The sequence below is a fragment of the Antennarius striatus genome, chromosome 24, assembly GCF_040054535.1.
Source record: "Antennarius striatus isolate MH-2024 chromosome 24, ASM4005453v1, whole genome shotgun sequence".
NCBI classification, from domain to species: Eukaryota; Metazoa; Chordata; class Actinopteri; order Lophiiformes; family Antennariidae; genus Antennarius; species Antennarius striatus.
Window position 1 is genome coordinate 6,402,501 of NC_090799.1, and position 23,000 is coordinate 6,425,500.

The following is a 23,000-nucleotide window of genomic DNA, read 5'->3' on the forward strand; positions in this document are numbered from 1 at the left end:
TAACGTCCTACCCCGTGCCGGACCTTGAACGCGCCAGCCGTTGGGTTTGCAGTGGGAAACGACACACGATTGGCTGTTTTTTTGTGTGTTTTTCTCCTTGTGTGAAGATGAAGAGGAAAAGATGAGTGAAAGGATGAATGAGGAGATGAGGAGGGGAAACCTGTGGAGGGAGGTGGGCGGAGCTTGTCCCTCCATGACACCTGAGACGCCTGAAATGTGAGTGTGTGACCCGTCACACACCCGTCAGCGCCCGAGTCAAAGGGCACAGTGTGGTCGTGGCCACGCCCACCTGTACAGATGAACAGATGAGTGTGTGTGTGTGTGTCTGTGTGTGTGTGTGTGTGTGTGTGTGTGTGTGTGTGTGTGTGTGTGTGTGTGAGGCGCAGCTGTGCCGTCGTTTGTTGCTGACAGAGCTGGCAAGGATCCTTGAACTGGAAAGATGAGAATGTCCTCGTGGAGGCTTCATAAAACCGTCTCATTGTCAGCCGACACACACACGCACGCACACACACACGCACGCACACACACACACACACACACACACACACACACACACACACACACACACACACACACACACACACTGCAAACGCAACGCTTTGACCTGATTTGAGGTTTAGCAACAACCGAATCAAAGTCCAAACTTCTGCAGGGTCTCTAGGAGGACCCGGTCGCCCCCCTGCACCCCGCCCGTTTTTCTTGGCAGAGCCTGGACGCCGACACGTCTCCCTGAGCGTCCTGGCACAGAACAACCCCCCCCCCCGCTGCTTTTTGCCCCCCCTCGTTCTTACCCCCATCCCTCCTCTCCTGGCCTCCATCGTTAGCTCGCTGGCGACGGCGCCGCAATTAGGACAAACCGGAGTCAGAGTAGGAAGGAGGAGGCGGCAAGAGAGGTAAACAAGAAGGAGTTCTGGAGGAGGGGGTAATTAATGAAGCCGGGGTAATTACAGCCGTCTGTTTATGCCAGCTCTGGAAGCCGACACGCAGACGAGCGACCGGCGCTCACCTTTACGCCACCGTCGTCTTAACGACTGTTTAAAATGCGTCGGACGTCAAAGCAGACGCCTCGATGAAGTTTTAAACATCATAAATGCAAATGACTTCACCTTGTAAGGTCTTCTCTGAGCTGTTAATTTGACAAAGAGCTGATTTTTATGGACGGAATAAAAGCTGTTGGTGCAAAAAAAAAAAAAAAAAAAAAAGACGAAGGGAAGTGGAGACGGGCGTGGAGAGGAGGGAGCAAAGACGGAGATAAGGCGAAGAGGAGAGGACGAATTCAGCAGGAAGGAAGACAGGGGGAGTGGGGGTGGGGGGGGTGGAGGAGGAGGTGTGACGGGGACGAGCCAAGGTGGAACTCTGATGATGCTAAATTTGGCGAAAGGAGACGACTTCGGTGTGTGCGAACCAACGAACGTCGGGAGAGTTGCTGAATCGGCCACGGTTCCGGTTTCACGCCTCTGAGTTTGACGGAAGAAGGAGGGGGAGGGGGGGAGGTCCCTCGCCGCTAATGTTCCCCCCAGGGCGGATGGAGGAGAGAACGGAGAGGATGGAAGGAGGGAGGCAAGAAGGAGGATGAGGAAGACCATTTAAACCTGCCCTCCCTCGACGGGAGCCGTTGGAACATCTTCTATACCTGCAGCTGAATGTTACCCCCCCGGCTCGTGTGGGGTGTTTGAGCTTAAAAACGAAGGTCAGTCGGACTCAAACTCGGTCGGATCCAGTCGGATGCGTCGTGTCGAACGACCCCAGGAAGAAAAACTCAGCTGTTTCCTGCTTTTTACTTCGGTTTGACTTTGTTTCTCGGTGGTGTCCAACTCCGGTTTGAATCAGACCTCGTGAGGCGTTCAAGTCGACTCGGATTCTAAACTATCGGAATGTCAACCTGCAAAATTTAAGGGTGCAATTTCATCAGTCGTCCTCCGTGATGATGTCATGAAATGATAACACTCATAGTCGTAGCAGTCAGGTGGAACCCTACATTACAGAGTGTCAGTGAACGCATCACTGGGGAGGTTTTGGAACAGTTTCTTCTCCAGATCCACGATTAAAGATATTCCAAAAACACAAGCGAATCAACGCTGCGTTCAGTTTCGCTGCAGGAAGCTGACTGTGAGGGAGGTGGGAATCGATTTATGTGAGATTTATGTGAGGTTAAAACCCAACGCCTCCTGACCCCCCAGTGAACCTCACCCGTTTGTCCCTAAAATTAACCCCGTCGTCCAGCGGCTAAAAAACAACACGGCGATTTGCATGTGCATCTGTGTTTGTGTGTGTGTGCGTGTGTGTGGGCTGTGCAGCTCTTTACATACACACCTGTGAAAATCTACCTGACTCTTGCTATGCAAAGCGTTTTCTCTTCAGCCGTGTGCATCAGCGGTGTGTGTGTGTGTGTGTGTGTGTGCTAATGGACGTCTAAATGCTGCTGATGTTATGTTGAACCGTCTCCGGGCCCCTCAGGTCCCCTTAGACCAATATTAGGAGAGAAAAAGTGAGGGGACGGAATGTGACTCCTGCAAATCGCTTTGACAAGGACACCCGCGCCTCGAGCGGCGTCCTCTTTCGCCTCATCGAACACACTCACACACACACACACACACCTCCTTCGACATCCACACCTCAGCAGAATTCTGAGGTGACGGTTGCGCGCCGAACAGCTGACTAGAGGGGACGTTTGCGTTGAGTTGTGCTTTTTTTTTGTTACCGACTTTAAAGCGTTGCCGCGGCGACCCATGCCGACCCGTGTCTCACCTCGAAGTCGTTGGCCTTGTTGTAGTGCATGTTGAGCGCCCTGAAGAGCTCGGTGTCGCGGCTCACCAGCAGGTCGTCGGCCGCCGTCACCCCCTCGTTGATGGCCTGCCGGGCGAACTTCTCCATCTGGATGTAGTAGAACTCCCGGAAGTTGCTGAACCACTTGATCAGCTGGGAGGTGATGCAGCGGTTGAACTGCAGCAGAAAACAGGCTTTTAAGTGCAATGCATCATGGGCGATTGTGGCCTGATGTTTTTTTTAGCTGCAGGTTTGAGCTTCTTATTTGTTTCTATTGGATTGGAGATGTTTGAGTTACAATAAAAAGATCACTTTAGCTCTTTTAGCGCTATGAAATAAATCTGACACCAGACACAAACAGGTAAAATGTTTTTTAATAGTAGTTGAATGCCAGATGAACGAGTTAATTTAAGGTCTTGTTTTAGTTTATTTCCAGCAGTTTGTTTAGAGAGAGATTTTTTTTAAATTAATCAGTGTCAGAAATGAGCATTAAGGATGAATTAATTTCATTTTTTTAAAAATCATTTTAAAGATTTTTATTTATTCGTTACCCAATAATGTTTCGGTGATGCCTTCAGGGTCGTCTTAGAAAAAGAAAGGCGCCCCAGAAAGCAGCTTAATCAAATAAGAGTGACCCAAATCTGATCTTTTTGTTTTGCCTTAATGGGCTTTTAATAAATAAAGTCTCTGCAGCGTTGTTGCCCCGCAGGCCTGCAGCACACTGTAAAAAATAAATAAATCTTTTTTTAAATCTGTTTGCCCCTTTTTAATTTGCCTCTTTTCCATGTGAGAATAAATATGCATGGAGGAGAAACCCTGCCAGCCCAGTGAAAGTGTGTGTGTTTGTGTTTGTGTGTGTGTGTGTGCGTGCGTGCGTGCGTGCGTGTGTGTGTGTGTGTGTGTGTGTGTGTGTGTGTGTGTGTGTGTGTGTTCGGTGAAGAGGAAAAACGGCTTTGATAGGGAGATTACGCTCGGTATTGTTACAAGACATTGTCTCATTGGAACAAGGGATGAGTGAGGGAGATGAGTGGAGGGAGGGGGTGTGGAAAAAAAAAAGGAATGCAGGGAGAGCGAGATGGAAAGATGTCGGGGGGGGGGTGACATAATGGAGCATAATTGGGAGGGAGGGGTGAGTCTGCAGCAGAAGGAAAGGGAGTTGGTTTTACAAAGCATGGTGACGGGAGGGGAGTGTGTGTGTGTGTGTGTGTGTGTGTGTGTGTGTGTGTGTGTGTGTGTGTGTGTGTGTGTGTGTGTGGGGCTGACCCACAAAAAGAACGTGACAACTCAGCAATTAAAACACAAACACACACACCATTACGCCCGACTCATCTGTTTGTCTAAACAGAGTACACAGTAATCCAGTAATCTGATTACTTTAACCTTTGTAATCTCAGTTTATGTGGAGGCAGAGCTATAAATGTTTCTCGTGGTCACGAGTGATTTTGGTTGCAGTACCTCCATTAGCCCACTAGGGGCGAACTGAAGAACCGCTTCCGAGACTTTTGTGTGTTTTTTCGTCCAAAAACAAAAACAGGATTGTTGAAAATGAATAAAGTTGTGCAGCCGGTGGAACTTTTCACGAGCTGCCGGCGCTTGAAGTCGTTTCAAACGGCGGATATTTCAGGAATGACTTCACAAGTCGACGGGAAAAACGCTCCGGCGTTCCGTCCAACTCATCACAATCAGCACAAAGCAAACAAACGGGAGACAAAAGACAGAATGGAGGTAGGAGGTGGGGGGTGGGGGGGGGGACTGCTGAGCTTGAGGAATGCCATTTTCTGTTTACGACAAAAACGGGAAGAGAGAGTGTCAGAAAAACTGTCCCGAGTGCTTCCTGTCGCCTCTCTTCTCCTCTGGATGGCGGCGGCGGCGGCGCCCTCGGGGGCCGGATCGGAAGGGCAAACGCATCCTTTAAGGGTCCGAGCGGATTCGCCGCCGCTCGGCACTTTTCTGGAGGACGGGGCGAATGTGCAGCGTCGACACAAAGACGGTCTGTCAGGGTGGAAAGGATATTTTGGGGGACGTTCGGGCGCCGCTGGAAAAGAGTTAGCAGCGAAAACCTGATGAAATGATTCTGGAAACTGTCAGGAAACCCCAGTGAACCCTGGGAAACGGCGTTTTCCCCCTGTAATTAGCTGCGTGTTGGTTTCCAGTAAACGTGATAATTAGTCTGGATCGATAAACGGGCCGCTCACGCCGCTCTAATTGGCGAGAGGCGGGCCGGACGCTAATTGATTCCCGCGGAGACGTGGTTTCCTCTCAGGGCGGGGCTCCTCGCTGATGGATGAGCACGAGGCGCGAGCGGCGGGTCTCATTAACCCCGCCCCCGCCAGTCTGTAACGAGGTCTTAATTACCGCCGCCGACTCTCTCAAGGCGCCGCGGCGCCGACCCGGGCGCCGACGCCGACGGTTCGCTCTGAAGGCGAGAGCTTTCACTTCACCGTTAAGATCCCCCCAGGGGGGAGGAAGTGGGGTCGATTCCCTCACAGCGAAGCTGCTGGACCCCCCCTGAACACATGCTGCTGATTGCCCCCCCCCCACCCCGGGGGGGCGGGGGATAAGGAGGGAGAGGCGGGACATTGACCCTGATTTTGAAAATATGGTAATGAGGGCAATGAATGCAGCAGGACAGTGAAAGAGGACACACACACACACACACACACACACACACACACACACACACACACACACACACACACACACGGGAATCCTTGAAAAGAACAGCTCATCACAAATAGGATTATCTGTGATTCATTTTTTTTTTCTTTTTTTTTTTTATGAAGCGAAACAACATCCGAGGAGTTCCGCCCGCCGATAAACACGCCGGATTAAACGGGATTATGACTCAATTAAAGCCAAATCTGACCATAAACTGTTGTTTTCCTAGAATGTGAACGATTATAAATGATTATTTTCTTAAGGAGCTGCTTCGAATGCGTGACAGCGAACCGACAGGCTTCCCACGCATCGTCCCGACGATGTTGTGTATCTTTAAATAAGCCCCGCCCACAATAAATGCAAACTTTTCTTTAATCTTTATGAAAAAAAAAAAATTCACATTTGTGCCTAATCTGTGATGAACCAAACTTCAATGCAGTTTTTTTTAACCTGAATGTGTGCATCCCATAATTGTTTTTTATGTACTTGTGCTCTGATGGAGATTATAATCTGTTTTATTCTCCGTGTGATAAAAATATTAATTTTATATCAAACTACAATTACATTTTTATATTTGTCACATTTTTATTTTTCGTGAAATAATAATTTTTTATTAAATCCAGATTAGTTTAGGGATCGACAGGAAATAATTCACACCATTTTTAATTCGATCTAAATATCCTCCCAAATCAAAGGTGTGTGTTTAAATGAATTTTTACATTTAAACTGATGCCAGTTTTAAACTTATTGTCCTAATTGAATCTTTTAATTTAATTTCCTGTCGGAAGGTTTTTCGTTCAAATCCCTGTGTTTGCGGTTTTCCGCCCTGGAACGCCACAAACCTCTAATCTGATCCATCCTGGCTGAGATGAAGAGATTAATTGAATCAGTTTGGGAGATAAAACCCCAGAAGTAAAGGCTAATAAAAGATAAAGCTCATTAGCGCTGATGAAAGAAAAGCCTCCTAAATATCGAAAGCACTTCTTAATAATTAGATTTTAGCAGTTAATCTGAGAATAAAAAGGATTTCCTCTAAATGGAGACAACAGTGTGTTTTATTTGATCCGTGGGGTTTTTTCTCATGAGCTAACGTTAGCGACGGCCCCTCGCATATTGGCAACTCGTAGCAACCGTGGAAACGGCGAGGATGTGGCGCAGCCAACAGGAAGTGGTCACCATAGATATGAGCCCAGGGGCAGCTGGTGTGTGTGTGTGTGTGTGTGTGTGTGTGTGTTGCTCATTTGAAAACAGTGTCCTGGATCAGCGGAGGAGCCGTATGCTCCTTTTGTAAAACACGCAGCAGCCTGTAAACACAGAACAATCAGCGTCTTTGTGTCAAAGCTGTTGTTCTGTTGTCATTTGTTTGTGTCCACCCCCACACCCCCCCACCCCCCCCACTCGCTCCCCCCTGCCATTTTTGTCAAACCCCCACCGACACGCAAACGCACTCTCGTTATGTTCTTTCTTTTCTACCTGTTCATCCTTTCATCCGTCAGAAACGTTTGTCTCGTCTGGTGAGGGAAAGTGAGGCAAAGTAGTCCAGTGTGTGTGTGTGTGTGTGTGTGTGTTTTGGGTCAAATGGAGATAGTGGTTCAGGTTGGGGGGGGGGTGTGTGTGAGGGAAATTGTGCGTTAACCCCCCACCCCCCAACTCCGGCCGATTAAGGCCAGAAACTCTAATTATGCCATAAAGAAGTGACAGACTGGAGCACCCATCTGCGCTGAAGACAAACACACACACACACACACACACACACACACACGCACACATACACACACACACACCGCACACACACACACGCATACACACACACAACGGAATGAAACACGTAAACAGTAAAACAGAATAATATCGGACACAAACAGATGGTTGTGAGCCGGTCAGCGACAGGAGATCAATCGCTGATCGGATCTTCGAGCTCTGATGTTCGACGTCTTTCTGCTTTTATCTCAGAATTTTTATTTTAATTGTCGCTTTCATTTCGCTAAAACCTTCGTCGATCAGGTGGAGAGAGAAAAAGCGTCCTACCTTGACGTCGGCGAAGAACATTTTCAGCATGTTGGAGGACGGGTAGCGGGTGTAGAAGAACATCAGCTTGGCCTTCTTCAGGTGGTTGGGGGACAGCCCCTCCTGGATCTGCGTGGGGGGCGGGGGTCAAGGAGCAACGCAGCCTTTAGCGTTAGCAATGACTGTTAGCATGCATGGGCCATCGCTAGAGCAGGATTGTGTGTCAAGCTAGATGCTACACTATAATGCTACAAGTGTATTAGCCTTTGTTTAGCCCTCACTGGCTATAGATGTAGCATTAGCTGCTGCGCCTCACACTAACAATATTGTCCACACTATAAGGCGCACCTAAAAAACCTGTAATTTTTGATTTATAATCCAGTGCGCTTTGTAATCCAGTGCGCTTTATAATCCAGTGCGCTTTATAATCCAGTGCGATTTATATATGAAACTTTTTTTAGAGTAGGCCATTCATTGAAGGTGTGCCTTATCGTGCAGAAAACACTGTAATTGACACGTTGACAAACTCTGCATTGACATTTTTTCCTCAGATGCTAACGCTAACGCTAGCCCGCTAAAAGCATGGCTGTAAATCCTGGTGTCGATCCGCCGCCTCAACAAGGAAGATAATTGTCGAGCCCTTGGCCACGGCGTGTTTGTGTGTGTGTGTGTGTTTGTGTGTGTGTGTGTGTGTGTGTGTGTGTGACAGCTGTGCCCCCCCCCCCCCCCACACACACACACACACACACAGACCACATTAACAGCCCTATAATCTATCAGAGAAGATGAGGCAATCAATGGAACCCCCTGCAAGGTCAATTAGCACAGAGGCATACACACACACACACACACACACACCCCGGGGGCCTTATATGGAGGGATGGGGAGGGCGGGGCCGGAAGTGACAGAGAGGAGGAGGAAGCAGAGAAATGACCCAAAGTAATCTGATTACATCTGAGCCCAACACGGCGGCGTTTCCATCATTCATGTAGCGACGTCAGGAGGTGGACAACAACACCATTAGAGTTAACATTCATGTCAACCTGCTGTGTGTGTGTGTGTGTGTGTGTGTGTGTGTTTATCACACACACCCTACAAAAACACGCTAACCGTGGCGTGACTGGCGGTAAACAGCTCGTGACGTGTGTAATAGTAGCTAACGCGACTCGCTGAATAAACAACCACACCGTCGCTCTTCGGGCGCGTTTGGTTCGCGACTCGGCGCGGCGGCGGTAACTCGACCTTGGCTCCAGGTGTGTGTTTGTGAGAATGGAGGGAGGAGAGGAGAGGAGAGGGATGGAGGGATGAGTTCATAAATAAAACGGGGACATCTGCTCCGCTTAGAGACCCGAGAAACACAGGAAGTAGCGTCGATGCTAACGCTAAAGCTAACGCCAACGGCTTCACAGTTCGAAATGCACAAGACGGAAGGAGGAAGAGTACAAAAGTAGTGCATTTAAATGGTTTCAGGTTCCATCGACAATCAAGTACTTGTTAAAAAAAATTTCCGATATTTCAAAATAAAATAGAAAAAAAAAAAATCATCTTTTCAATTCATGGAAATAAATTAGGCTTTAAAACAGAAAAAAAATAAATCAACAAATTCTATTTAGAAACATTTTATAAAAAAATTGCTGAAGAAATTCCTTCTAATTTTGAAGATGTCGTAATAAAAATTAAAGCACCAAATTACTCTCGTCCCTTCACAATAAAAGAGCGCGAGTTGAAGGGTGATCTTTTGAAGTATTAATGTCCGATTTCAAAGACGCTTGCAGTTGAATGGGGGACGTGTTTTGGGAATGAAACGGCGGCGCGGCATCAAGAGACGCCTCAGACATTTCTTTGTCCAATTAAAGCGAGATCTGAACGAGCTTTGAAGGCGTCGCTGTGATCCAATCCCGTCGCAGCTGCAAGGAGTTCCCGCTCGCCGGGTTCAAAGTCGCGTTTTTCTTTTCATTTTGTTCTTCGGCGTGCACGTGCGTGTGTCCATGTGTGTGTCCATGTGTGTGTGTGCGTGGTTGCCGGGGGTTACCAATGGGGAGATAAACAGCTACCTGCAAACACCTGTCCACACACACACACACACACACACACACACACTTCCTTCCAGGATGTTTGGAAGGAAGGAAAACACACACGGTTGCCGGGCAACGACAACACGTGACATCACATCACATCGAATCAGAATCATCAAGCGAGGTCTTAAGCCGACGCCCACGTGGACGTGCCCGGATTGCGATTGGCTTTGAGCGTTTATGTACAAAGTCCCCGCGATGAAAAGCGGGTCGTCTGAGACAGCGGCGCGCGATGAAGAGGAGGCGTCGCCGGCCTTCCTCAGCACCTTGAAGTGAAGGGGGTGCGTTCGTTTCATCCCCCCCTGCCCCCCGCCCGGCGTGGAAACAAGAGGGTCGGGAACCGATGAATGCAGATGAATTGATATGAAAGCGCGAGGCACCGGCGCAGCCTCCGAGGGACCGGCGTATCGTTTAGACTTTTTTTTTTTTTACTGTTTTCAACCAGAAAACGGATGTAAATCTTTAAAACGTTTCAATCTGGGGGGGGTGGGGGGGGGACGTGAAGGATACGGTGCCGCCCGAGTAAGGCGAGATGTCCGACAGGTCTTGCAGGTCGCCGCACTCGGACTTGATGAGGGACAGGGACAGTGCCTCCTGCTGGCTGGGGGAGTTCTGCCGGTGGTGATGATGGTGGTGATGGTGGTGATGGCCGAGGTGACCCCCCCCCAAAGACGCCATTTTGGTTCTGAGGCTGACGGTGTCCCGGCTCATGTCCAGGGAGTCGGGGGAGGAGCGGTGGTGGTGGTGGTCCTTGGGCGCTGGCGGGTAGCCGTCGCCGGCGCCGTGCGACCCCAGGGGGTTCTGGAAGGGGTATCCCATGAGGGGGAGGGGGAAAGGGTGGCGGAAAGATGGGGGGCTGAAACCGATCGAAGCCGTGAGGTGGGAGGGGTGGAGGGAGGGATGAGGGGGCGGGGGCAGAGAAGACGCCAGGCTGGCGTTCTCGCCGCCGCCGCTGCTCTTGCGCACCACCAGCGGCAGCGCCTCTGTCTGGTCGTTGGGGGGGGGGACGCCGCTCAGCCTGCCGCTCAGGCCCCCGAAGGTGTCCAGGGGGCTTGGCACGATGACGTCGCCGAAGCAGTGCAGCCGCTGGGCGGGGGCGTGGTAGTTAGGGGCGGGGCTGCTGTCGCCGTTAAGACTCACGGTCAGGCCGCCGCCGCCGCTGCCGAAGCGCGAATCCGGGGTGAGGGAGGGCAGTGGCCCGAAGGGGGGAGGGCAGGAAGAGGAGGAGTTGGAGGAAGAGGACGGCGCCGCCACCGGCGTGCTGCCGTGGCAACCGTGGAGGTGGGCGGCGGCCTGTTTGGGCGAGGAGAAGCCCTTGACGACGGTGTCGACCACCTGCGACACGGCGCAGTTCAGCTCCTGCTTCAGCGTCTCCGCCAGCCGCCGCCCCCCTCCCGCCTCTCCTCTCCTCTTCATCGCCCCCTCCCTGCTCCTCCTCTCCTCCTCCTCCTCCTCCTCCAGCTCGCCGTCCATCAGTGCCCGCTCCCTCAGCAGCGCCCGGGCGCGGTCCAGGAACAGCCCCGGGTCCAGGTCGGGCGGGTCGCGACCCCGCCTCCCGCCCCCGTGCCCTTCCTCCAGCCCGTCAGAGCGGACGCTGCCCTCCGACAGGTCGCCGTCCTCCTCCCTCCCCCCTCGGTTTCGCTCGCCGTTCTCCTCCTCCTCCTCCGTCTCCGAGTCGTAGATCTGGTAGAACTTCTCCTGGAGCTGTCGGAGCTGCTTCTACACAACAGAAAGGGGGTGGGGGGGTGTTAAACAGGAAGCAGGAAGTTCACCTGTGTGTGTGTGTGTGGGGGGGGTCGGACCTGCATGTCCTCCAGCTGCAGCTTGAGCTGCCGCCGCTCCTCCAGCCGCTGCTCCTGGCGGGAGCAGACCATCTGGGTGAAGCTGTGCTGCTGCTGGGGGAGCCGCTGCTTCCTCTTGTTCTCCCGGTACTGCTCGCCCCCGCCGCCCCGAATCCCCGGGGACCCCAGGAGCGAGGCTGCGCCGCCGCCGCCGCCGTCGTTCTCGTGGTCGTGAGCTTCCTGGGCGGCGTTCCTCACCAGCGGCGAGTGGCTCATGCCCCGGATGATGTTCTCCACGCGGGCGCGTTTGGCCCGGAGGTGCTCGTCCGACAGCCGGTCCAGGTCGAAGGAGGACAGGGGGAGCGGCGGCTGAGGGGGGGCGTGAAAGTCGTGGTCCGACGTCGCAAGCGGCGGCGGTGGCGGACGCCCGAAGGAGGAGGAAGAGGAGGAGGAAGGCGGGGGAGGAAGAGGAAGAGGAGGTCCAGGGGAGAGACAGTCGTCGTGGGAGGAGGTGCTGCAGGTGTCTTCAGCCTGGATCTCCGAGCCCCCGCTGGACAGATTCCCGCTCCCCTGTCAGGAGGAGAATACTCAAACATCAGCGATCGATTTATCGATGATCGGTGGGCGTGTCCGATCGATTCATACCTGGAAGCTGGAGTCGCTGCCCCCGTTCTTCCCCACGCTGCTCTTCAGCAGCTGGGAGATGATGGTGGCGCCGGGGAACGGCATGATGGCGTCCTCGTACGAGTTGGCCCTCTTCAGGAGCTTCCTGAGGACGTTGGACTTCTCGCCGTCGCCGTCCTGATCCGCGCCGTGCGATTGGTTCATGCCGTCGAGCAGCGTCTCCCTGGCGCGGGTTAATAGCGAACTACCCACAGTCCTCTTCACCCCGATGTCGACGCGTCGCCGTTTGGTCGTCTGTCTGGTTAGGAGGTCGGTGCTGTCATGATCAGGCATCACGCAGGGCAGCTAAGCGGGCATGACCAGGGGTCCTCACAAGTCGCACAGGATGTTCCTGGAAAGCAGATTTTAAACTGTCAACGTGGCAAATTCCCAACTTTTATTTTGAAAATACTGTTCGTAAACGCAGAAATAAAAGTTACGGTTCATCGCATAAAATGTGAAATACATCAACACGAAAAAAGAAATACTTCAATGCGGTTTTAGTTTTTTTTTGTTTTTTTTAAAGCATCGACTTTTTTTTTTTTTTTTTTCATCAAATATAAACAGGAGCTTTTCTTTCAGAATAAAAGCAGGAATCCGATTCTTCATTCCAGCGTCGGTGTAAAAATCCTCAACTTCATTTCAGAATAACTCTGTCTGATGGGGCAAAATCAAACGAGGCTTTTATCGCTGCCACAAAGAGAGACTCTTCATTCCTTGACCCACAGCCGGGGGGACCATTGTGAGGAAAAACACGATTTAAAGAATTCAGATATTCCCACGGAGACGTAATAACCAAAACCATTCCCTCCTCTCTCCTGGGGGGTAACCTTGATTTGTGCATCTTGAGAGGAGGAATCGACAGGTTCCCTCCGAGGGGTTTCCCTCCACTTCAAGAAAATAATGTTTTCTATTTTCTCCTCACATTTTTTTTTTATATTACAACATTATTGAACTATTTTTTTTTTATCATTATGTCGAGACTCTTTTAGGCGCCACCGCTTGTAATTCTTCACATTCACAGCTCGTGTTTCCTTTTCTGTGGAGGGCGAGTGTATCTTATTTATTTCACAGCGGGCGAGGGAAGACGCCTCATGGAGGTTTGAGTAAAAAAAAAAAAAGTGTTCCTGTAAATTAAAAACTTGAGTATTAAAATCAAATTTCTAAAAGACAGAAGCTGAATTTGTTCCCCAGGGGGCTTCAGGATCTATCGGGATGAAACCAAATGAATTTATCTGTGAAAAGCATCAGATATAAGCCTTTATAATTTAAAAACAGGTGACTGCCTGCGCCTGTGCCTCACTGGCAGGGGAAAGGGGAAAAAAAGCGTTATTTCCATTTCACAAGTTTGCATCTGTTTTGCAAGAGATTCCAGGGTTGAGTTTAGGGAAATCATTTACAAATTAAATCTGCTTCCACCGACAGTTTGCTGTTCACACGAGGCCGGCACTTTTAATTTCGATGAATGAACAAAGGGGGACGAAAACTAGATGCTCCCGAAAAGCCGCCAAAGCGGACGCCATTGTGTTCCAGCAGAGCCATTAACAAATGAAACACAGGAGCTGAACGGGACTCAGAGTAAGAGTTAAAAACACTCCAACAGGGCCAGCGGTGACCCAGATACACACACACACACACACACACACACACACACACACACACACACACACACACACACACACACACACACACACACACAAGGTAGTGCAGTGTGGAGGCAAACAGTTGGGGGTCCAAAGTTATTTTATGTGAAAAAACAACCAGAATCTTCCTTCATCAATAAAAATCAAGTGTTTAAACACAAAAAAAAACAGTTTGAGTCAGAGTGGGTTCAGGTGAGCTGAAAGGAGATGTGAGAAAGTGTGTGCGTGTGTGTGTGTGTGTGTGTGTGTGTGTGTGTGTGTTCTGCTTTCAAACAGAAACTTGTGTTTAAATCTGACTTCTGAGCGCTGTGCGTCGAACAGAACTGAAACCGTCAGCGGCCCGGTTCCATTTTTAGGTTCATGTTAAATTATCCTGCTTATATATATATTTTTTTTTTGTTTGTTTTTTTAAATCTATTTTGGAATGTTTTAGTAAAATTTGTCACAATTTGAACATCTTCTTTCCTCTGCGTCTACCTGAGCTTCTCCTTTTTGACGGTACCTGATTGGGTCAGATGCGCGCAAGAGGCGCTTTTACGCGCGGTGGATGTCGGTCCGCTGTGAGCGTGGGCAGCGGAACGAGTTGTTTCCCTCTTATTTTAACTGTCATAAAGTTTCCTTACAGATCGATATAGAGAGCAGTTTGTCAACAGATCGATAGAGAATGAACTTGAGAGTTATTTGGTTTGAAGGGGTGTGTGTGTGTGTGTGGGGGGGGTCGTCCTTCACCCCAGCTCGGGTTAGTTTGTTTAAAGGAAATGAAACAGAAATACACGCAACTTCTGTCGAAGACTTTCTATTCGGGGGTCTAAAAGCGTCACGGACTCCACGCGCCGCGGCAGGTGCGTGGATCCAGACCATCCAAACTGGTTTTAAACGCGCGTCAGACGGTCAGAGATCGGAGCCCACGCAGCCTCTCCGGCAGGAGTCACGGCACCAAGCCGAGAGGCAGCGTGGGTGAAGTGTGAAAGAGTTTTAAAAACACTTTAAAAAACAACCGAAACCCCCCCCCCAGGATCCACGGTGGGACGAGGATGGACCGACTCCACCAGCCGAAGTTACAATAATGTGTTGTAAATCACACACACACAAACACACACATGCATGACACACACACACACGCGCACACACACACACACACACACACACACACACACGATCCAAACAGCACCCACCCGAACGGGCTCCGGTTCTACTCACTTCTCAGCCGAGCGCGTCTCCAAGTCGGTCCGTCGAAGAAAAAGGCGAGAAGCGGATCCGTTCAGATCAATGCCCCGCGAAATGGAGAGGGACGGGGAGCGTGCGCGCGCGCGCGTGGGCGTGCGTGTGTGTGTTTGAGCGAAGCGGAGAAAGAGTCACAGAGGATGTGCGTGTCTGTCAGGGAGAGAGAGAGGGGGAGAGAGAGAGGGAGAGACGGATGGAGGTAGAGGGAGAGAGAGAGCGCCGCTCTCCTCCCGGGATGGGAAGTGTGTGTTATCGAGCGCACCCGGTCCGTCCGGTACTCCGCTCGTCTTCCTCCCTCCGACCGCCTGCAAGACACTCAGCAAGAAACTAGAAGAGGCGCACATGAAGGATACGTGAAGACGTTGCGTCATCGGCCCCGGAGTGAGGTAACGGCTCCACCCGACCAATAAGGACGAGGAACCGGGACCGGCGGATTTGATTTATAAGGAGCGGCCGGAGCGGAGAGGGAGGAGAGGAGCGAGGAGGACGCGGAGGGTAAATCAATCAGCCTCGGGGTTTTCCCTCATTTTTTTTTTTCTCCTGCAAAATGAATAAATTCACCTTTAAACGTAACGAGCCTCCGTTTTTTTTTGTTTTCTTTTAAATTAACGGGGTCATGTTCTGGTGACCCCTAAGTCGTCACAGCTTTATGACGTCCAATTAAAAAAAAAAAAATCACTTCTAACTCGTGATCGATTCCTTACCCCCCCCCTCATCGTGTTAAAGTTCCAGTTTTTTTCTGGCCTTTAAACTGATTCCAGGTCAGATTTAAAAACAGTTGTGCGGAACCGCCGCGCGTTTTTGTGCGGGAATCTGATGAATAAAGTTTCTGTATTTTTTTTTTTTTTAATAGAAATAACTTCACATTTTGTTGGAAACCCACAACCTTCTCCGTCCTCCTTCAGTGGGAACCGGAAATAAAATGGAATTAGATAGAAAACTCACGCAGCAAATATCAGTTTTAATTAAAGCAGTTTCTGGTGAACATCCTTTTTTTTTTTTTACTTGTTGAAATTTTTAAATTTGTGTTGAGGATCAACAGGATAAAAAGCGCAGGAAGAAAGAAAAAAATCTAAAATACAAAGTGATTTTTCTTTCCAAGCGCCGTTTATGAGAATAATCTAAACACACAAATTAAATAAGATGATAATAAACAGAAGATAAAGGTGTGAGGAGACGGGAACTATTTTATATCAGCGTTTGGAACGGTTCGATTCCACACCGGCGGATTACCGTGGATTACTTTTGCGCCGTGTCCCCGGGCCCTCGTGACGAATTCCACCGGAAAAATAAAAGCAGAGCTCAAACTTCCTGAGTTTAGAAGGTTTACTTGAAGCATCGGATCGAGATCTTCTCCTCTAATTAGTGCGCAACGCAGCGGCGGAGCGCAAGTCCCCTGATCTTAATTACGCACGACATAAATCTGCATTTCCACGGAGTTACACGATAATTCCACGTCTCTGCGGCACCTTATTATTATTATTCTTATTATAATGTCGTGCCGTTAAATATACGGGAATATTAAACCCCAGAAATGTCCGCTAACTGCCCCCCTCCAGGGGGACAGCTGTGAATCCGTGCGTCAGGTTGCGGGCGCAGCAAACAGGCCCGGATATCTTAATGATCCTTTAACAATTATTGGACACGCAGAAGACAACCGCAGCCACGCAACACACGCACTTAAATCACCTTAAGGCGCCGGGACCGAGAGCTGTGACCCACCGGAGCGGCTGCGCCCCCCCGGGTGACGCGGGTCTGTACCGGAACGCACAGCTGGGGGAGGACGAAACGATAAAAGTGTAAACGTATGGAAAAATATACGTGGGTGTGGGGGGGTGCGTGTGCATGTGGGTTATCTCTGATGGGGGGGGGGGGGTGAGTTGGATTTATCTAGATGGTTTAGGAAAAGGAAATGATTTATTTCTAAAAGAGAAAAGAGTTTGTCCAATTGTTTCCCCCCCCCCCCTCTTTAAAGAATAAACATGTGAGATGTTTGCAGATGCCTTCAGGGACAGGAGGAGAAAATAACGCTGTTAATGTTTAACTCCGTGACCCCTCCCTGCCGATGTGTCGCTGACCCCCCCCCAGAGATAAAACACACAGAGACGACTGGCAGAATGCCTTCATCCCGACGACCTTTGCGCCAGTTTTGTGATGCGTTCAGGAACACCTCTCAGTTAGGGGGGGAGCAGAGACTTGAGGAATCAAGGTGTCACAAATGAAGCCGGAGTGATGCAAAATGAAGCATTTTAACAGCTTCAGTTTCAGATGAAATCCACATTTAAACAAAATTATTTTTAATTCCATCCTGGTCTGAAAGCGAAGTCGTTTTTGAGGAACTCAAATATTGAACTTCTTCTTTCTCATCAAGTTGAATTTGTGCCACGAAAACCCGAACGCATCAGCTGTGGTGCGTGTTGTTTCACAAGTTTCATCTTTGCTAAAAGTTTAGCGTTGAAGCCATTGGCGCCGCCGCTGCCGCCGCTTCGAGGCCTCCACCAGCGACTTCAACTAAAACCCTCCCGCCCCCACCCTCCTCGTGATGCGTCGCCATCATCATGAGTTCATTTTGCTAAAAGGCTGCTTCGCGAAGCGGGACTGAAGCCCGTGGATCATCATCCCTGAAAAAAAAAAAAAGACCCCAGACGGGGAATAATGAAAACACACCGGCGGAGCGACGGAGTAATGACGGTCCTCCTGATGGAGGTCTGGAGGGAGAGACAGATGGACGCGAGGTCTCTCTCTCTCTCTGTCTTTCTCTCCGTCTCTCTCCTCATGCCCCCCCCCCCTTCTTTACACCCCCATCCTCCCTCTTTTTCTCCTCTGTCTCTTTTTCATCTACTCTCCCTCCATCAAGATGCCATTATTCAGGACATTAGTGAAGAAGAGCTAAAAGCTCTCACTGTCGAGGAGGGTCCCAGGGTCCTCGCTGAGAGCTGTGACGCCGACACACACACACACACACACACACACACACACACACACACACACACACACACACACACACACACACACACACACACACACACACACACACACACACACACACACACACACACACACACACACACACAGTCTGAATAAGCAGCAGATAGTACAGGTGAGGAGGTAAGAGGTGGTGAGCAGGTCTTATTGCAGACATTAGCGCTATCTCGGCTCCGTCTGTGGCCAAAAACACAGATATTAGTTGACACAAAGAAAAGCAGCGACGCTCCGGCGGGATGAATAATACCACTCCGCTCACTTTCCCAGCATGCCTTTCTCCCGAGGCGCCACCGATCACGCCTGGAAACACGCCAAAAGAGATGACGGTTTAAGTTCGTGCTAAAACGTGCTCTTGTACACCTGAACGCAGCGTCTGAGGGAAGGTTACGAGGGCGCGGTATGCCAGGTCAAAGGTCGTGCACCGTGTACGTCCATGTAGGATGCTGCACCTGGATACGCCTGGAAAGTCCTTGAGAGCGTTTTCTTTTTTCTTTTTTAAAGCAAGGAGCTCAGTCATTTCAGTGGAAAGGAAGTCGCCTCAGGTTGACAGGAAGTTGGTTGATCAGCTAACAGGAAGTAAACCGTCTAACATTCTTCTATTTTCATCACATTTTAAGCGTGTTTTTCAAGATGACGCAGAAACTGAAACACCAGATCACCCAGGTTTGTCCTTCTCCTCACATTCGACGTCTCCAACCGTTTTAAACGGATTAAATTACCAATCCACATCAGCGAAACGTGACGCCATCGTCACACGGCTTGCGTCCCGTTTCTTCCGGTAATTTCCCCCCAACCTGACGCTCTAACTTTTCCCCTAATTATTACATTTCCTCTGAGCTCAGGGACTTGGGAGGATTTTCATAATTCATCAGCCTCCCTTTTTCTTTTTTTTTTCTTTTTCCTGCCGTCACAATTACTGTCGTACAAAAACCATCAAAACTATTCATCTGCTCCCTTTTTTCAGTTTACCATTCTTTCTTTCAGGCCCTGTAATTCATGTGTTTTTCTTTCTTTTTATCAGTCCTATGGAGCTTCCATGCTGCTCATGTATTTATTCATGCTTTTTCTGCCTCTGATGGGCGACATGGACGTGGCTGAATAGAGGCGGTGTGTGTGTGTGTGTGTGTGTGTGTGTGTGTGTGTGTGTAGACCTCATCTATTGTGCCGATTCTAAGAGAAGGTCTTAATCTAGCCACGGCCATTACGGCTGCCGAGCCCTGTCGCCCCCGTCGCCCTGACGCCATGCCCGGCCACCAGGCCCTTCGGTGGGGCGCTGGCAGCCCACGTCGGGGTCTGGGGGTCCGGGGGCTTGGCCCGCATCCCTGGTCCTCATCCTCTTGCGCCGACGCCCCACAATGAAGCCTCCGTCCTGGCCCAACCGGGTCCCGAAGCCGCCTTCCTGGCTCCGGGCCTGGATTGGGGGGGTGGGGGGTGGATGTGCAGTGGAGTGAGGAGAGGTGGAGAGGCTAACAATGCTATCAGAGAGCTGGCATCCGTCTGTCCAACGCACACAAACGCATCGCGGCGCTCTTTTTTTTTTTAAACCTTTATTTATCGCGGCTCTTCACACACAGACGACAACAAAGGGAGAAAAGGGGGTAAGAAGGAAGGAGAGGGTCACAAACGGAGAGAGAAACGGAGCTGAACGACACCCGAAGGAGAAGACGGAGGTGAAGGTGGAGTGATGGAGGGAGGGCTCTCCTCCCGTCTGTTGGCCGGAGCCTCACTGACATTGTTCGGCCTTCGGGATCCCGACGGAGTCAAAAAATCAACATGTTTGCTCAGAAACGCTTTCATTAACGCTTGATGCCGGGCCAAAACACAGAAAACACACAAAACCCCCCCCCCCCACAAAAAAACACAAACAAAAAGAGCAGAAACAAACTTCTCTTTCTCTCTTTTCTGAGCCTCCACTCGTCCATCCATGTCGTTTTTACCCGGGGTATTAAAATGATCGCGGTTCACGCATCCGACGAGAAGAAGAGCAAACAAACGAACAAACAAACTAACCAACAAACAAACAGAAGGTACGAATAAGCAACTTTTTTTTTTTTTTATCCTCACATCGCAAATAAATAAGAATAAAACAGATTTTAGATGTTATCCAATAAAGAACGGGAAAATGTGGAGGAGAATAAAGCAAGGAGAAAGTAGGACACACACACACACACACACACACACACACACACACACACACACACACACACACACACACACACACAGCTACCTAATCAATCCTTTAATTGAAATTGAGTTGGACCTCCGGCGCGAGGAAAGGCCTCGCGGCGCCTCTGAAGCCGCACCAACGAAGAAGAAGAAGATGTCAGAGCACGCGAGTCAGCCAGGCTGAGAGGGAATCGAACACAGAAATACACTCGACCAATCACAGCGCGGCTAATGGCGAAACTCAGCAGGGACGATGATGCATTCAAGTCAGATTTGGTCTTTCTAGATTTCATAGAAACAATTGATCCTCTCCATCGATCGTTTATTCTGATCAATCCGAGGCTGTCCAATCACAGGCCTCGTCACTCGTCTATCACCCACTCTTCATCCACACCCCCCTCCCTTGTTTCCTGTCGCCGTGGAATGACCTTTTTGAAACCAACCCCCCCATACCAGCTGTAGATACGTCAGCCGTGGCAGGACACCCTGTCATCACTGCGCCGCTCCCACTTCCTGGATGTGAGTTCCAGGGCTCCGCCCACCTCCCCTCCTCGGTGGGGGTCAGGGGGCGGGGCCCCGACTCCACCACCTGCCGTCAGATCGCCACAAAAACAATCCCGACCCTCTGGAGCGAGTGTGACCCCCACAACCGCCGGGGGAACCTCACACTCCATTTACCTTCAGCGCAGGTGAGCGGCTGGGCGCGGTGCGTTCGAGGCCGCGCGGAAAGGTCAGATCTGAAGAGCGGTGGCCAAAACTATGTGGACGAGGACAACTTTTTTTTTTTTGTTGTTGCAGAAATGAAAACTCCCACATTTGTAAAGCGTCCGCATACTTTTGTCTAACAGTGCTGTAATGGAGCCATCCCGACGTGGAAGCTGGCTCCGCCTAACGCCGCCGCGCTCAGATGGCCTGACCCCCCGCTCACCCCGCCATCTTGTTTGTGTTCTGCTTTATTTGTTGGAAACAACAACAACAACCAGCCTCTGTAATTATTCCTTAGTGCTGCTTCACTCACTGTAATTATACACCCATACGGTGTGTGTGTGTGTGTGTGTGTGTGTGTGTGTGTGTGTGTGTCGCCCATACACATGTGATAGGAGCTGAATGTGTGTGTTTATCTGTGTTTAGCGTTGTGTGTTTGTCTCTGATGGGGGGAGGAAGCTGTGGGGGGCGACAGGCTGAGGTCTTTGTTGCTAAATGACAGTGATTCACCATCAGGCCACCCATTTAGTTTAAGAGTGCGGCGTGTGTGTGTGTGTGTGTGTGTGTGTATGTGTGTGTGTGTGTGTGTGTGTGTGTGTGTGTGTGTTTTCGGATGCAAAGAGAGGGAGCGGGTGTGAAATGAAGATGAGAGGATGCATCAGAAAGAGGAAAGCGAGAGCAGGACAATAGGAAGTGTGTGTGTGTGTGTGTGTGTGTGTGTGTGTGTGTGTGTGTGTGTGTGTGTGTCGTTGTGAACTGGCTCCACACCAAACCTCTGCTGAAATGTGTGTGTGTGTGAGTGTGTGGAAGCATCTGGATTTTTAACAGGTGCACCAATGTTTTTGTCGCTCGTCTCATGCGGAAAATTTTTGCGTTCTGATGATGGATTAGGAAAAAAAAAAAAAACGCCGTGTTTTAAATCTCAGGGGAAATGTTTGATGTTTTTATACATTTTTACTCCAATTTCTCATTTAAATTCTTTCATTTTTGTGGAAATAAATTCAAAATTGAATCCTTCTTATTCTTTAAAACACATTCAGATGACTTGCCCTAAATGTTATCCAGTTTGTTTTTTAGGAAACGTTTCCTGATTGTTTCCTGGAAGGGTCACGTGACTTCCAGGAATTAAGGCCTAACCATATATGGTCGTGTTACTTGTCATCCTGTTTTCAACTTTTTTGGTTGAGTCTCTTTTTCACTTGAGATGTGGTTCATTTCTTCTCCAGATGAGTGTTGCTCCATTATTAATGTCTGAACATGGTCCCTGAGGATCTTGCATCCATTATTCATGCCTGACTCCTCATCGTCCCGCCTTGAGTCCGTTGGCCGTCTGGAGAAAAGCTAACACCAGGTGTGTTCGTCCCTCTTCACCTCCTCCTCCTCCTCCTCGTCTTCTGTCCGTCTGTGATTCTTCAGGGTTTTACGAGGTGTTAAACACTAAACGTGTGTTGCCTCCTGGGAAAGGTGACAACCTGCTAAGCAGGTGTTTGTGTGTGTGTGTGTGTGTGTGTGTTAATGATGCGCCAAGACGAGGACACACAGCCACATGAAGAAGAAGTGTTTCTGAAAGAGTTAACGTCTGTTTTCTACTGTTTAAAACTTTAAAATTTAGATTTTAGTGATTAAAAGTTGGGTTTACTTGAGGTCAGCGATACGAATGACAACGTGATTCGTGTGAGGAGGACAATGGATGTGTGTGTGTGTGTGTGTGTGTGTGTGTGTGTGTGTGTGTGTGTGTGTGTGTTAGAGAGAAATGTGTGGCGGGAACAGACGGTGCTGTGGCCTTTTGATGGTACTCAGGTGTGTGTGTGTGTGTGTGTGTGTGTGTGTGTGTGTGTGTGTGTGTGTGTGTGTGTGTGTGTGTGTGTACGATGACAGTTACAGGGGGGGAGTGTTGGGTGTTGTCTTTTGGCAGGAGCTGTGTGTGAAAGTCTGTAATTAACTGTTGTAGAAATACTCCTGCCAACCACCGAAGACAGTCGTGTAACTCACACACACACACACACACACACACACACACACACACACACACACACACACACACACACACACACACACACACACACACACACACACACACACACACACACACACACACACACACATATCTTGATGTATAAACTGTCCTATTACAAAGCAAATCCAGTTTCTTTATCTACTGTTGTGGGTCAGGAGGGGGCGTGTGTGTGTGTGTGTGTGTGTGTGTGTGTGTGTGTGTGTGTGTGTGTGTGTGTGTATGCGGGGGTGGGGGGGTGAGGGGGGACCGGCCAATGTGGGACCGGCCAATCATCCTGAAGCGCATGTTGTTGGAGGTGGCAGGAAGCAGG

The 23,000-nt window shown here is 49.9% G+C and overlaps 1 protein-coding gene across 1 annotated transcript in view; it reads right to left on the bottom strand.

Moving 5' to 3' along the window:
* The window catches only part of LOC137591653 (prospero homeobox protein 1-like), a 21,490-nt gene extending 6,175 nt beyond the window's left edge, over nucleotides 1–15,315 (bottom strand). The window contains exons 1-6 of the mRNA XM_068309790.1: nucleotides 14,794–15,315; nucleotides 11,933–12,302; nucleotides 11,309–11,857; nucleotides 10,017–11,225; nucleotides 7,453–7,560; nucleotides 2,749–2,943 (exon numbers count right to left, since the gene is read on the bottom strand). Of these exons, the coding sequence (XP_068165891.1) occupies nucleotides 2,749–2,943; nucleotides 7,453–7,560; nucleotides 10,017–11,225; nucleotides 11,309–11,857; nucleotides 11,933–12,244 (2,373 nt within the window). The 5' untranslated portion in view covers nucleotides 12,245–12,302; nucleotides 14,794–15,315. The remainder of the gene's footprint in view (nucleotides 1–2,748; nucleotides 2,944–7,452; nucleotides 7,561–10,016; nucleotides 11,226–11,308; nucleotides 11,858–11,932; nucleotides 12,303–14,793) is intronic.
* Nucleotides 15,316–23,000: the final 7,685 nt, after the last annotated feature.